This window comes from Portunus trituberculatus, chromosome 19 (genome assembly GCF_017591435.1).
Source record: "Portunus trituberculatus isolate SZX2019 chromosome 19, ASM1759143v1, whole genome shotgun sequence".
Taxonomy (NCBI): domain Eukaryota; kingdom Metazoa; phylum Arthropoda; class Malacostraca; order Decapoda; family Portunidae; genus Portunus; species Portunus trituberculatus.
The window spans coordinates 5,068,515-5,084,601 of NC_059273.1; the positions used below are offsets into that span (position 1 = coordinate 5,068,515).

A 16,087-nucleotide genomic window follows, 5' to 3' on the forward strand; every position below is an offset into this window, starting at 1 on the left:
TTAAACAATTACCATCAGGTGTGACCAGATTATCATCCTTGAACCAGGTGACTTGAGGGCGAGGGATGCCCACAATCTGGCAGGTGAGGCGCACTGGGAAGCCCACCTGAACCCGGCGGTCTCTGAGGCGCATGGTGAAATGTGGCGCCATGCTGGGGGCACTGTCCAGCCGGGACAGTGCCATCAGGTTGCTGCAGGAGGAGGAGGAAGAGAATTTAAGTTAGGCTATAGTAAAAAAGCATTTGATCTGGTTTAGCTAGTTTGGAGTAAGCCTTGACTTGAACACCTAACAAAATATGTGTAATATACCCAACTACATACAAGAATGGATTAATAGAGGAATAAATGTATCTCTATGATTAGTACACAGTGCAAGGAAATGTGAATCTCCAGGGATTTCTGAGCTAAAAATACTAATCCTAATAAAATAAAATTACACATTTCAATTCTGATACTAAGCACTTTTCAAGGAAATAAAACACAGAGCTGATGTACTTGAATAAATAAAGTAAAACAAATTCACAAAACTGCATATCTTCTTGAATAAAAATCAAATATTATATGTAAACATATAAAAGAAATAAAAATCAACAACAATTACATGATCCTAAGTAAAAATCACAGCTGATGTATACAAAATGTAACACAACTAATTTATCTAAACAGAGGTTAGGTCCAACGAATCCACCATAGCGCCACAAGTACCTGTTGATGCGCTCCTGAGCCTCAAGGACGGAGCAGTCATGTGTAGGAGTGAGCCTGGCGAAGGAGGTGACCCGCCCGCCCGGGTTCACCGCCTCCAGCTCATACTTGCCCTCATCCTCCCACTGTAAGTCATCAATCCTCAAGCTCACCTGAGGATACACATGCAAGGGATTACTTGCTGGTTAAAAAAAGAAAAAAAAAAAAAAAAAAAAAAGTAAAGAAAGAAAGTTGTTGCAATATCTTTCTATTCTGAAAAACAGCAATTTATCAGCTACAGGTCATAAGAATTACTACAAAGAAGAACAGGAATAATGAAATGACATCAAATAAATTCAATGTCTGAAACCCACAGTACATGATCATACCCTCCTAATTCTTCTGCAATCATAATTGTGACTGAAATGGTGTTTCTGGATTAATACTAATAAATATAAAGCTTTCTTTCTTAATCAAACTTAAAGAAAAAATTACACATGAATAGAGTTAATAGCACTTGTTATATGTTGGTAACTGCTGGAGATAAAATAATATAAAATTAGTGAATAGCAAGGCTCAGAGAAATCACTCGACTGGGATTTATATTTCAAATCAGTCTTTCAAGAAGACATTGGTTATTAAATGTCAAAGTGATAAAAATAAAGTTAATACAGAAACAATGATAAATAATAAACAAACGGACAAAAGCATGATTAACAAAATATAATAGCTTGATTATGCACAGTGCTTCAAAATATCAAGTCACATTTAATACTTAACATCCTGATGCATGTCAAGAACTTCCACTGAATTTCTAGCAAGAATCAATGAATGTTGTATCATTCACATGACAAAATACAGGAAGGCAGATGTTAAGCATGAGAGGAATAAGGTTACCATGATGGATCACCATAATGAATCACCAAGATAGATCACCATAATGGATCACCAAGCTAGGTCATCTTCTGACACTCTACCTTGATCACCAGACCAAACACGTTGTGAACCTGTAGGCCCAACACAGCAGCATCACAGCAGCACAGGGTCAGGTCAGAGGGACAGTGAGAGTATCAGTGGCAAGATCTTTATATTCCTTAGTCTTAAATTTTACCTCTCAGCAGGACAGAACCTCACAACCCATCACACATCATTCATTCACCACACTAACAACTACTTCAATGTAAGCTTGTGCAGTTAGCTATGCTCAGAATCTAATTTTGGACTGTTTACAACAAAAGAGGAGCTTTCACACACATATACACATATGTATAAACACACATACAAAAAAAAGAAGAAACTGAGATATCAGAAATGGACTAGAAAAGGTAATAGAAACATGGATTATACACCAAGTGAAGAGAAGACTGAACAGATATATACAAACAAGACTAAATGAGTGGAGTTTAGATTTAAACTCTAAATATGAAAAAATTGCTAAATAATTATACAGATAAATATAACAAGGTATAAATATATTTACACAAACACATAAGTAGATATACTGATATAAAACTACTCCAACTAGGAAAACATGCTTAGATATACATATACAAACACATGACTAGATATATTCAAGGAAACCCAATGAGGCAGACACGGTAAGAATGTAACACCCACCGAGCTCTCTGTGGAGAAGGATGAGAAGCGAGGGTAGCGCTGAATATCCACATAGGTACCATCCTTGTACCAGCGGACCTCAGGCACTGGTTCACCTGTCACCTGTGTGGTACATAGTGAAGACTTTGTAGATGTCTATTTTTTGTTTTTGTTTTTCTTATGAAAGAGACATTCAAATAAGCCAAGGACACAAAAACTGGAAAAAAGTAAAAAGACTTCATGCTCTTCTTTATCAAACAGGTTTTTTATTTGAATGAATCTGGTTAAGGCTGCAACAATTAGAGAAAAATTGTTGGCTACAAAAAGATGAAAGAGGACAATTTCCAAACTGCATTATAAGAATAATGTAATGCAACAATTTTAGTTAGCTTTTGTATGTAACATTTTCTCATTATGCATGTTCTTTTCCACAACTGTCAAAAGAAGTTAAAAAAGCACAATTAAATACACTATAATAACACTAACTGATATACAAAATTCACAAGATTACTTATACATACTTATAAAGACAAGTACAAGACATTATCGTCAATATGCTTTCTGTGGTGTTCAGTTCACAACATCAATATGATATTACACCAGTGGTTTAGCTTTGTTCCCCACCTGGGCATCAATGCAGATGGAACTGCCTGGCATGGCCCTAACATGGTGTGGCAGAGCATGGGGGAAGGTTGGAGGCTCCACGCGCCGCCCCACTCGGACGGGCTGGGGAGTCATGGCTGCCTCACCCCACCCATACTTGTTCCTAGGGGTCACCCGGAACAGGTACTCACGGTCAGTTTTCAGGTTGTACACGTCAAATGATGGGATGGGGGACACGCCGTACTGTGAGGAAGAACTCAGATATGAATTCTGCTCCTGGATTATACAAGTTTTCTGTGCTGTCAATCAAAGTAACGTCAAATTTTATCAACACAAAGATGTAGCATGGTGGGCCATGAAATTATATATAAATGTGTGTGTGAATGTGGGATGCCATGTCTGTGCCACCCTAAGTAAGACTGCCAACCTGGTATATAGATAAGCAAATAGATAGGTACATCAAATTTTAAAATATCAACATGTCTGAATGGCATCCTTAACAATATTACTAAGGTGAACTGAATCCTATCCTTGGTACCCCTTCACCCACCTCCTGCCAGCGTGCCTCCTCCCCAAGTATCCAGCCCTCCACCTTGTAAGCATTCACCACCACACTGCCCATGTGCTGTGGCTTGGCCCAGTGCAGTGACACCCAGTTCCTGCCCACATCTCGGGCCTTTGGAGTGCCAACCTTGCCTGGGACATCTTGAGAAAAAGAACAATAACAATCATGTATAATCCTTACTAATCTCTAGTACAATCACAATCTCTACTCCTCAACTCAAAATACTAGAGAGAGAACAATTACATTTATAGCCACTTCACTTTTTGCTCAACATAATCACAACCTCTATTCTTCAACTCAAAATAAAGATATCAAGATATGGTTCCAGTCAACTATCTCCTTCTCTTCTCCTGAGCACACAGAAGTGTTCCCTCACCTCTGATGAATCTGCCTGAGGTGAGACGTGGCTCCTCTTCTACATTGACAGGGAACTTCTCATCTCGCCCTCGGGGGGAGTAACTGCGAGATCGGAAGTTCTCCCTCACCTGTGTTAGAGATTATTGATACATTACTTGCAGGATTGGCCTTGGAATTTCTTCTGCCTAAATAAACCTATGTAGAAAATATCAAAAGCTCAGGGATGGAAAAAAAAAGAAAAAAAAAAAAAGGACAACAGACTGAATTTGTAACACTTTCAAGTCACCCCCACTGATGACATTCAAGGTAGACTAAAACAAAGAATGGGTGAGGACTAACCTTAACACTGCAGTAAGCTCTGACAGAGCCACTGATGTTCTTGGCCTCGACAGTGTAGGTGCCAGAGTCTGAGATCTGAGCGCTGCGAATCACCACCGAGTGTTGGTTGTCCCGCACTGTCTTGTGGGCACGGCCTGTGTTCACCACATCCTGAGTCCCTTTCAGCCATGACACTGGAACACAATACAGGTACATTACTACAGTCATTGTGGATACACATAATTGTTATTATCAGTGTATTAGCTATGTAGTCTTTGAAGGTTAGATTCTGGTACATATTTGTCACTCTAGTCACTAAATATAGATGACTGCAATTATTATATTGACTGAATAGTTTCAATGAAAAGAATCTCAACAAAAATTCATCACCAAGTCCAAAACAATGTAATGATTCATAAATACTTGAATCCTGTCACTTTCATGGCTCATAAAAACAATCAGTTATGTATCAACAACTGTATAATTTTTCTTCCTGTCAAAGCTATAATTTCTATAACATACAACTAGTGTGAGTAACAACATAAAATCACCACACTGTTTCCCTGCTACTGTGCTCCTTGGCTTACCCCTTGGTGTGGGCTCTCCCTGGACAGCACAGCTCAGATGGATTTCCTCATCCCGCAGCACTGTGATCATGCTCTCTGGGCGTGTGGTGAAAGTGGGAGCCCTCACCTCCTTATCTCCCTTCTCAACCTGCGCCCCGCGCCGGGTCTTGGGAGTGCCAAAGTTGACAGTGCTCATGGTGTATGACTGTCCATACCTACACAGGAATGAAGGAAGGGAAGTTTGTATATAGCATGTGATGTTTATGAATCTTCTAAAACTGATCAACTAAACTGATCAACTAAAAGTCTTAGTTATTGCAGAATAATTATGGAACTTCAAAGATGATTAGGTAATTTATGGATGAGAATGATAGGTGAAAATACCAAGGTAATTAGATTTTATAGAGAGACTGCCATATATAGGCCTGATGACTTCTTGCAGTCTAAGTACTACAAACAGGACACTAGTGGTAATTCTTGTAAGAATTTGACGCACTTGTTTGTGATCCTGCAGGAGTAGCAGCCCAAGTCCTTGGAGGTGACCTGGAACACTGTGAGGGTGTGCGTCCCACCAGTGGCTGAAATGCGGAACTTGCCCGATGGATGCAGCAGCCTTCCATTGAACTGCCACAGGACCTCTGGGGTTGGGGAGCCTGGGGGGGTGGGGAGGAGCAAGGAGACAGTGCTGGAAGACTGAGTTTCTTTTCCCTACATATAAATCTATTTTCACTGTACTTTTACATCATCTAAATCTGCTTTCACTATACTTTTCCCTACATTTAAGTCTACTTTCACTTCACTGCATGTTAATCTACTTTCAATATGTAACAAGACATGGGATAATACATTAACTAATCTTTATAAGGCTGCTATTTACTAATTTTATACAAGGTAGTTTCAAGTAAAGCAAGAAAACGTACAGTAAAAAGTTGATTCCACTTTTATGATGAAGATACCTTGCCTTATAATGATTACATGTATATCTGTGCATTCTGACATAATTCTTTTTATTTATACATTGTGGGGTTTTCACAAGAATTTATGGACTAAAGGAGATACTTTTTGGGTACCTTCTATCTGAAAGCCCACCCACTAGGGAACCATTACTCTGAGTATAGAAGCCCTATCTACACTCGAACCATGGCCAGGATTTGAACCCATGCACTTGGAGACCCTTCTGTCCCCAAAGCGTGCATAGTTCCCCTGTACCAGACTACCTTGCTTACTAATTGCATAACAACTGAATCAGCCCACCTGCCACCTCCACCTGCAGTGTGAGTGTGCCATTCTCCTCCACAAACTGATCGCACAGCTCACTGATGAAACGTGGGCACTCACTTTCATCTGGCCGACCATCGTGTTTGCCTTGGGTGTAGAAAAGGAATAAGCTAAGTATGGCAGTGAGATGACCCTCATGCAATGTCTTGCTCTGTTTAACAATGGCTTACTTCTAGCACCATCACGGGACAATAAATTGTATCATTACAATACAATGAATCAATGATGTGTACTTGTCCCTGATAAACACAAAAATCAGTCATTTTACTTTGCCTGAACTCTCTTCTCTTTGCTCTGTATCTAATTGAATTTTATTTATTCACTGGTTTTCATGTTCATGACTACAACAGAGTAAAATCAAAATAAACAAAAATAATTCCTATAAATCCATTTTTTTTCAAAATTAATTTTACAGTACCATAAAAATATACTACTCTTGAATAATAGTACATCTGTAACACTCCAGATCAAAACACACAAAAGACGAGGGCAAACAAAGAAGCAAAACAATAATCATTAATGTACATTAAAGAAATAATAAATCATTTGAGCACAGTAAACCCTTGATATAACGGACGATATGGGACGGGTCTGTCATTATATCCAAAGATCCGTTATAACCAAGGATCTGTTATATCCGATGGAAATACCAGACAGATCCATTATATCCTGAAATTTGTTCGATATTTATACCCACCACTGTCCCGCTCCCGCGGCATGCCACGTGGAGTTCTTGTGACAACATGTTATGGGACAACACCCTCGCTGCAACAGATTTTCATTCGTTATAGCGAGGGTTTGTCCGGTCTGATTTTTTGTCTGTTATATCCGATATTCGGTATATCGAGATCCTTTATATTGAGGGTTTACTGTAATTTGTTCTGAGATACAGTAAGAGGGACTTCCACACAATTAAGAAACAACTGACACACTATGTGTGAATATCCTGACGAGACCATTTTCACAGAACTGATGTAGCATAAGTCAGTCAAACATCAACATTTATTTCTGAGATTCACTGGTTGTAAATAAAACAGTGAGAAGGCTTAAATTAGTAGCTTTTGCATATAGAACTGATCATAAAACAACCATAAATAAACAAAAACACAAAAAAGAATTAGCTTTTATTATGCAACACTTCATACGATTTACTCACGTTGTTTCTCAAGCAGAGCTGGAAATCAGTTGAAAAATTACTTATAAAATAAATTAGCATTATTCATACACTTATTCATCTAGCTGTGAAGTTCTGACTAAAATTATAATCTGCTTTACAGGAGCATATCATGTAATTCTCATATCAACCTACTAATATATACTGTATGCAACACCATCAATATAATTCTAACATCAACTTACTGAAGGTAAAACCATCATGTAATTTTTGTAACACGTCTTATCTGATCACATTTCCTACACCAGAATGATAAAGGGAACACCAAAAATCACACTGGACTTCATATCACTTGTATGCTAGTCATACTTCCTACAGCAGAGTGATATTGAGAACACCAACACTCACCCTGGACTTGCACTGCTCCGGATATCTCATCGCGATACACTCTGTTCTCAGCATGACAAGTGTAATTCCCTGAGTCAGCAGAGCGAGGAGAGGTGATGATCAGTTTGCCTGGAAAAGGAGAATAATAAGACATCAATATAATAAACTGTTAAACACATTCCATTATAAAATCTTCATAAAATATAAAAATGCTTCTAGTGCTGCATGATTTCACATTTCCTCATGAACTGACAAGCTTATACAAACATTTCCAAAGATACTTAAAAAAAGTGGTTTACTGAAGGGTTCCTCAAGCAGCAGACTCATATAATTTTCATATGATGAATATAAACCAACAATGCAAAGAGATGATGGCAAGAACCTTAGTCATATTTTTTACTATTACACTCACAATGCAATATTACAAAGCAAAGAGACTAATGCAATTAACCTCATTCCTACTTTCACCATTACACTCACATATGCCTTCCTCGGTGATGGAGGTCTGGAAGCGCGGTGAGGCAGGCAACCTGTCGGCATCCTTGAGCCAGGTGATCTTGGGCTGAGGGTAACCCATTACATGGCAGGACAACACCAACTGGTCATCCTCACTCACATAGCGTTCTGGGAGAGATACACAAGTAGGAAATAGGAACTCCCATGTACTGTAGCATTTATATTCTGTGAGCCTTGCTGATAAAAAAAAGATGGGCCCTTGCAATAACTCAACTTCTGCCATTAAAGCAAACACTAGAAAGGAATTCAGTTCAACTCTCACATTAACTAATGATAAGAATTTTCCAATCCAGTGTGTGTGTGTGTGTGTGTGTGTGTGTGTGTGTGTGTATTTACCTAATTGTATTTACCTAATTGTAACATACGGGAAAAGAGCTATGCTCGTGTTGTCCCGTCTCCATATCTATTAATGTCCAGCTTTTTCTTAAAATCATGAATATTCCTTGCGTTGACCACTTCCACGTCTAAACTATTCCATGCTTCCACCCTTCTATGAGGGAAGCTATATTTTTTCACATCTCTCCTATAAGTGGCCATTTTAGTTTTTCCCATGCCCTCTCGACATTCTTCCATTCCACATACACAGATCTTCCCTATCCATTTTTCCATGCCAATCATCACTCTGTATATTGCTATCAGGTCTCCCCTTTCTCTTCTGTTTTCCAGGGTTGGAAGTTGCATTCTTTTCAGTCTGTCTTCATAAGTCAAATCTCTTAAGTCAGGCACCATTTTCGTTGCAGCCCTCTGTACTTTCTCTAGTTTCCTTATGTGTTTCTTTAAGTTCGGAGCCCACTGTATTGTTGCATATTCAAGCCTCGGTCTTATCATTGCAGTAATTATTTTCTTCATCATTTCGTGTGTGTGTGTGTGTGTGTGTGTGTGTGTGTGTGTGTGTGTGTGTGTGTGTGTGTGTGTGTGTGTGTGTGTGTGTGTGTGTGTGCATTTATCTAGCTTACCTAGTTTTTACCTAGTTGTATATTGGAGGGACTCATAGTGACATGTCTTCATATCTAATTTTATCCAAATTTTCCTCAAAATTATGTACATTTTCTGCTGTTACAACCTCTTTATTCAAACTGTTCCAGATGTCCAGCATCCTATGTGGAAAACTAAACTTTTTAATATTTCTCAAACATTGACTTTTCCTGATCTTAGAGTGTGTGTGTGTGTGTGTGTGTGTGTGTGTGTGTGTGTGTGTGTGTGTGTGTGTGTGTGTGTGTGTGTGTCACCTCTCAGGCTGGTGGTAAAGGTAGGAGGCGTGGGCTTATGGTCCTCCTCTCCCTTCACCCGCAGGTCACAGGTAGTGGAGACGCGGCCATGGCGATTCCTGGCAGTGCAGGTATACTCAGCAGAGTCGCTTCGATTGACATGGCACAGCTCCAGACAGGCCACTCCCTCGTGGTTGATGATCTGAACGTGATGCTTAGATGAGTCGAGAATAACAGGATAATACTTTGTAAAGATAACAATGACAGACATCTCCCACCCTCTTGATAAGAATAAGGTGTCTTTGAGATATGGCACAAGACTAGACCAACTTTCAATAGGAGTTGCACACTTATCTAATTCATGCCACTAGGCACTAAATTATACAATTTTGTTCTTTGTCATGGATAAATGTTGATGTGCTAATCATTCTCTTAGTTTTTACTAATTTATTTTTAGTTTCTATTTAATACAAATTTTTTAAAATTTTTATCTAATTTTGATATTCTTTTAAGTGATTCTTTAACATTCCTATCTTTGGTATAACTTTCAGCTTTGAATATAACTGATACAGATCTAAAAAAAATTGAATTTATATGTTTAAATTGACTAATTCAAGTACCTTTATATATTATCATTGTCATCCACATGCTCATCTCCCTTTACTTGATTCCAGTATCTTGCTACACAGTGACAAGCATTCCTTCACAACTCTGAGTCATCAGTACACAGCACAGTGCCTCACCTTTATCCGCTCATCCTCCCGTACTGGATAGCCACTCTTGAACCACTCAATCTCTGGTGAGGGTTCATCCATTGGGTACAGGATATTGCAGGTGAGGCGAATGCGACTGCCCTTCACCGCCTGTCTGTCCTGAAGCTTTGTGCTGAACTTTGGTCGGCGCTTGGGGTCACGTTTGCTCAGGAATTCACCCTAAATGTTGCAAGGGAATAACTGTATGCAAATATCCATCCTTTCTTTCCATATGGGATGAATCTTAAAGTATTTTGGTATTTTCAATGATGAAGAAGTGCAAATAGTGGATATATTCTAAGTGTTCAAAAGTTGTGAGAGCAGCTAAAAAAAAATTATGTTAAGCAATAGTAAATATAGTAATTGAGAAAACTTGACATGATTTAGACTGAGAAGCAAATTTTTTGTCATTATACAGAGCAAAAACCCAGAATGACTGCAAAAACATCTCAGCCACATTTATATAATTACTAATAGGATATAAAAAATGCTTTCTTACATCCGGAGTGAGAGGTCTTCTCTCCAGTGAGCCATATCTGTCTACAGAGAGGAGCTCCTTGTCTGAGTACTCAATCTTGTACCTGGATTTTTCACTCAGCTCTCTGTCCAGCTGCTGCTCCTCCTCCTGCCAGCGTTTGCGCTCCTCAGCCTTCTTCTGGCGCCTCTCTTCTTCCTGAGTGGTGCAGGGCAAGGGTCATTCATAGGACACACACTATACTTTAATTACAGAGATCATAATCATCTCTTAAAATCATGTAAATAGAGATAATTGAAATAAAATATTACACCACTACATATCACAATGATTAACACAGAAAGAAATAGTAAATACACAATTTTGTAATATATAAAGTGCCATAATTCTTGCCTTTCTCAAGAACTCCTCCCCTTGTTTCTTGAGTTCTTCTTCCCTCCTCCTCTTCATCTCCTCTCGTCCTCGTAGTTCTTCCTCCAGCTTCTTCTTTTCCATCTCAACTCTCTTCCTTGACTCCATCTCTCTTCTTTCCTCTTCTTCAGCCAAAAGCTTATCTAACTCCTCCCTCTTCCTCCTCCTATCTCTCCTCCTTTCCTCCTCCTCCTCCATACGTCTTTCATCCTCTTCCAGCTCCTTCTGCAAACGCTGCCTTCTTTCCTGCTTTTCTTTTTCCTTCCTTCTTTGTCTTTCCATCTCTTTCTCCTTAATTACCTTTTCTTCTTCCTTTCTTTGCTTCAGCCTTCTTTCTTCTCTCTCTGCTTCTTCTTTGGCATACTTAGCCTGTCTCTCTTTGTATGCCTTTTCTTCCTCCATCATCCTCTGTCTCCTCTTTTCCCTTCGGTCTGCCTCCTCCTTCATTATCCGTTCTTCTTCCTCTCTCATCATTTTCTCCTGATCCTGTCTTCTCTTCTCTAGCTTTTTCAGTCTGTCCTCTTCATCCTTTAGTTTCCTCTGTTCTTGTTCTTCCAAGTATCTCATTCTTTCATCCTGCTGTTTTCTTTTCCTCTCAGCTTGCTTTTCGTCTTCTTTCTTTAAAATCTCTTCTTCTTCTTCCTTCCTTCTTTCTGCTTCCTCCTTCCTCTTCTTCTGCCTTTCAGCCAACTCCTCTTCCTCTTTCTTTAGTTTCTCTTCTTGCTCTCTTCTTCTCCTGGTACGTTCATCCTCTTTAGGTGGTTCATCCTTCTTCTCCTTCTTCCTGAGAATCTCCTCCTGTTGGCGAAGTTCAGCAGCTCGGGTGGTTGTCGTTGCTGAGTCTTGAGCCTTGTCTGTGTCCTTCTGCCTTCTTTTCTCACCCTCAGGAGACTTGGCCTTCTTGGGAGAGGCTTCATTGTCCACCTGACTTGCCCTTCTTCTTGGAGGTGGCTCAGGGGACTTTGCCTTCTCTGCTTCCATCTTGGCTTTAGCAGTCTTAGTTTCCTCCTCCCGAAGACTTGATCGCTTTCTCTCCGGGGATTTGGCTTTCTCAGCAGCCTTGATTTCAGCCTCCTTGACACTTGACCGCTTCCTTGGCTTGGGTTCTGGAGACTTGGCACTCCTTTCCTGTTTCTCGCTCTCTTCCTTCTTACGTTCAGGGGACTTGGCCTTCTTGTCGAGCTTCTTTGCCTCCCCTTCCTTTTTCTTTTCTGCTTCTTCCTTCTTACGTTCAGGGGACTTGGCCTTCTTGTCAAGTTTCTTTGCCTCCTCTTCCTTCTTCTTTTCTGCTTCTTCCTTCTTACGTTCAGGGGACTTGGCCTTCTTGTCAAGTTTCTTTGCCTCCTCTTCCTTCTTCTTTTCTGATTCTTCCTTCTTACGTTCAGGAGACTTGGCCTTCTTGTCAAGCTTCTTTGCCTCCTCTTCCTTCTTCTTTTCTGCTTCTTCCTTCTTACGTTCAGGAGACTTGGCCTTTTTGTCAAGCTTCTTTGCCTCCTCTTCCTTCTTCTTTTCTGCTTCTTTTTTCTTCTCTTCTTCCTTCTTCTTAGCTTCTACCTTCTTTTCTTCTTCCTTCTTCTTCTCTTCTTCCTTCTTTTTAGCTTCTACCTTCTTCTCTTCTTCCTTTTCTTCTCTTCTTCTTCTTCTTCTTCCTTCTTCTTCTCTTCTTCCTTCTTTTTCTGCTCTTCTTCCTTTTCTTCTCTTCTTCCTTCTTCTTCTCTTCTTCCTTCTTCTTCTTCTTCTTCTTTTTCTTCTCTTCTTCCTTCTTCTTTTCTCTTCTTCCTTCTTTTTAGCTTCTACCTTCTTCTCTTCTTCCTTCTTCTTCTCTTCTTCCTTCTTCTTCTTCTCTTCTTCCTTCTTCTTAGCTTCTACCTTCTTCTCTTCTTCCTTCTTCTTCTCTTCTTCCTTCTTCTTCTTCTCTTCTTCTTCTTTCTTCTTCTTTCTTCTTCTTTCTTCTTCTTCTTCTCTTCTTCCTTTTCTTCTTCTTCTTCCTTCTTCTTCTTCTTCTTCTTCTTCTTCTTCTTCTTTTCTTCTTCCTTCTTCTTCTTCTCTTCCTTCTTCTTCTCTTCTTCCTTCTTTTTAGCTTCTACCTTCTTCTCTTCTTCCTTCTTTTAGCTTCTACCTTCTTCTCTTCTTCCTTCTTCTTCTTCTTCCTTCTTCTTCTCTTCTTCCTTCTTCTTCTCTTCTTCCTTCTTCTTCTCTTCTTCCTTTTTCTTCTTCTTCTTCTTCTTCTTCTCTTCTTCCTTTTCTTTTCTTCTTCCTTCTTCTTCTTCTTAGCTCTTTCTTCTTCTCTTCTTCCTTCTTTTTAGCTTCTACCTTCTTCTCTTCTTCCTTCTTTTTAGCTTCTTCCTTCTTCTCTTCTTCTTCTTCTTCTTCTTCTTCTTCTTCTTCTTCTTCTCTTCTTCCTTTTTCTTCTTCTTCTTCTTCCTTCTTCTTCTCTTCTTCCTTCTTCTTCTCTTCTTCCTTCTTCTTCTCTCTTCTTCCTTCTTCTTCTCTTCTTCCTTCTTCTTCTCTTCTTCCTTCTTCTTCTCTTCTTCCTTCTTCTCTTCTTCCTTCTTCTTCTTTCTTCCTTCTTTTAGCTTCTACCTTCTTCTCTTCTTCCTTCTTTTAGCTTCTACCTTCTTCTCTTCTTCCTTCTTCTTCTCTTCCTCCTTATTCTTCTCTTTTTCCTTCTTTTTAGCTTCTACCTTCTCATGTTCTTTCTTCTTCTCTTCTTTCTTTTTATCTTCCTCCTTCTTCTCTTCTTCCTTCTTTTAAGTTCCTCCTTCTTCTTCTCTTCTTCCTTCTTTTTAGCTTCTACCTTCTCATCTTCTTTCTTCTTTTCTTCTTCTTTCTTTTATCTTCCTCCTTCTTTCTTCTTCCTTCTTCTTCTTCTTCTCTTCTTCCTTCTTTTTAAGTTCCTCCTTCTTCTCTTCTTCCTTCTTCTTCTCTTCTTCCTTCTTCTTCTCTACTTCCTTTTTCTTCTCTTCTTCCTTCTTTTTAGCTTCTACCTTCTTCTCTTCTTCCTTCTTCTTAACTTCATCCTCCTTCTTTTCTTCCTTTATTTTAGCTTCCTCCTTCTCTTCTTCCTTCTTATGTTCAGGAGATTTGGCTTTCTTATCAAGTTTCTTAGCTTCTTTCTTCTCTTCTTCCTTCTTATCAAGCTTCTTTACTTCCTCTTCTTTCTTTACTGCTTCTTCCTTCTCTTCTTCCTTCTTACATTCAGGAGACTTAGCCTTCTTATCAAGTTTCTTAGTCTCCTCTTCCTTCTTCTTTTCAGCTTCTTTTTTCTCTTCTTCCTTTCTATCAAGCTTTTTAGTTTCCTCCTTCTTATCAACCTTCTTATCTTCTTTCTTTTCAGCTTCTATTTTCTTTTCATCCTTCTTTGGTTCAGGAGATTTAGCTTTCTTATTAAGATTCTTTACCTCTTCAGCTTCTTTTCAGCTTCTTTCTTCTCTTCTTCCTTCTTATCAAACTTCTTAACCTCTTCTTCCTTCTTTTCACCTTCTTCTTTCTTCTCTTCTTCCTTTTTGGGTTCAGGAGATTTTGCCTTCTTAGCCTCATCTTTCTTTTTAGCTTCCTCCTTCTTATCAAGCTTCTTTGGCTCTTCTTCCTTCTTAGGTTCAGGAGACTTTGCCTTCTTATCAAGCTTCTTAGTCTCCTCTTCCTTCTTTTCTTCTTCCTTCTTGGGTTCAGGAGACTTAGCCTTCTTATCAAGCTTCTTAGTCTCCTCTTCCTTCTTTTCTTCTTCCTTCTTAGGTTCAGGAGACTTAGCCTTCTTATCAAGCTTCTTGGTCTCCTCTTCCTTCTTTTTAGCTTCTTTCTTCTCTTCTTCCTTCTTATCAAGCTTCTTAGTCTCCTCTTCCTTCTTTTAGCTTCTTTCTTCTCTTCTTCCTTCTTATCAAGCTTCTTAGTCTCCTCTTCCTTCTTTTTAGCTTCTTTCTTCTCTTCTTCCTTCTTATCAAGCTTCTTAGTCTCCTCTTCCTTCTTTTTAGCTTCTTTCTTCTCTTCTTCCTTCTTATCAAGCTTCTTAGTCTCCTCTTCCTTCTTTTCTTCTTCCTTCTTAGGTTCAGGAGACTTTGCCTTTTCAACAAGCTTTTTCTCCTCCTCTTCTTTCTTCTCTTCTTCCTTCTTATCAAGCTTCTTAGTCTCCTCTTCCTTCTTTTTAGCTTCTTTCTTCTCTTCTCCCTTCTTATCAAGCTTCTTAGTCTCCTCTTCCTTCTTTTTAGCTTCTTTCTTCTCTTCTTCCTTCTTATCAAGCTTCTTAGTCTCCTCTTCTTTCTTTTTAGCTTCTTTCTTCTCTTCTTCCTTCTTATCAAGCTTCTTAGTCTCCTCTTCCTTCTTTTCTTCTTCCTTCTTAGGTTCAGGAGACTTTGCCTTTTTATCAAGCTTTTTCTCCTCCTCTTCTTTCTTTTTAGCTTCTTTCTTCTCTTCTTCCTTCTTATCAAGCTTCTTAGTCTCCTCTTCCTTTTTCTCTTCTTCCTTCTTAGGTTCAGGAGACTTAACCTTCTTATCAAGCTGTTTAGCCTCCTCTTCCTTCTTTTTAGCTTCTTTCTTCTCTTCTTCTTTCTTATCAAGCTTCTTAGTCTCCTCTTCCTTCTTAGGTTCAGGAGACTTTGCTTTCTTATCAAGCTTCTTAGTCTCCTCTTCCTTCTTTTTAGCTTCTTTCTTCTCTTCTTCCTTCTTATCAAGCTTCTTAGTCTCCTCTTCCTTCTTTTCTTCTTCTTTCTTAGGTTCAGGAGACTTTGCCTTTTTATCAAGCTTTTTAGCTTCCTCTTCCTTCTTTTTAGCTTCTTTCTTCTCTTCTTCCTTCTTATCAAGCTTCTTAGTCTCCTCTTCCTTCTTTTCTTCTTCCTTCTTAGGTTCAGGAGACTTCGCCTTCTTATCAAGCTTTTTAGTTTCCTCTTCCTTCTTCTCTTCCTTCTTAGGTTCAGGAGATTTAGCTTTTTTATCCAGTTTCTTTACTTCTTCCTTCTTTTTTTCAGCTTCTTTCTTCTCTTCTTTTATATCGAGCTTTTTAGCTTCCTCCTTCTTAGCCTCTTCTTCTTTCTCTTCAGCTTCTCCTTTCTTTTTGTCCTTCTTTGGTTCAGGAGACTTAGCTTTCTTATCAAGCTTCTTTACCTCTTCCTGATTCTTTTCAGTTTCTTTCTTCTCTTCTTCCTTCTTATCAAGCTTTTTAGCTTCCTCCTCTTCTTCCTTCTTATGTTCAGGAGACTTAGCTTTCTTGTCAAGCTTCTTAGCCTCATCTTCCTTTTTCTTTTCAGCTTCTTTCTTCTCCTCTTCC

The 16,087-nt window shown here is 39.1% G+C and overlaps 1 protein-coding gene across 1 annotated transcript in view; it reads right to left on the reverse strand.

The window, feature by feature from the left end:
- LOC123506007 (titin homolog) overlaps positions 1-16,087 on the reverse strand; it is a 337,132-nt gene that overhangs the window by 247,213 nt on the left and 73,832 nt on the right. The window contains exons 34-53 of the mRNA XM_045257816.1: positions 14,354-14,554; positions 11,571-12,273; positions 10,810-11,348; positions 10,441-10,614; positions 9,933-10,121; positions 9,211-9,391; positions 7,946-8,089; positions 7,487-7,594; positions 7,121-7,138; positions 5,941-6,051; positions 5,183-5,339; positions 4,708-4,901; positions 4,142-4,314; positions 3,822-3,930; positions 3,431-3,585; positions 2,902-3,123; positions 2,299-2,400; positions 1,659-1,688; positions 706-854; positions 13-191 (exon numbers count right to left, since the gene is read on the reverse strand). Of these exons, the coding sequence (XP_045113751.1) occupies positions 13-191; positions 706-854; positions 1,659-1,688; positions 2,299-2,400; positions 2,902-3,123; positions 3,431-3,585; positions 3,822-3,930; positions 4,142-4,314; positions 4,708-4,901; positions 5,183-5,339; positions 5,941-6,051; positions 7,121-7,138; positions 7,487-7,594; positions 7,946-8,089; positions 9,211-9,391; positions 9,933-10,121; positions 10,441-10,614; positions 10,810-11,348; positions 11,571-12,273; positions 14,354-14,554 (3,838 nt within the window). The remainder of the gene's footprint in view (positions 1-12; positions 192-705; positions 855-1,658; positions 1,689-2,298; positions 2,401-2,901; positions 3,124-3,430; positions 3,586-3,821; positions 3,931-4,141; positions 4,315-4,707; positions 4,902-5,182; positions 5,340-5,940; positions 6,052-7,120; positions 7,139-7,486; positions 7,595-7,945; positions 8,090-9,210; positions 9,392-9,932; positions 10,122-10,440; positions 10,615-10,809; positions 11,349-11,570; positions 12,274-14,353; positions 14,555-16,087) is intronic.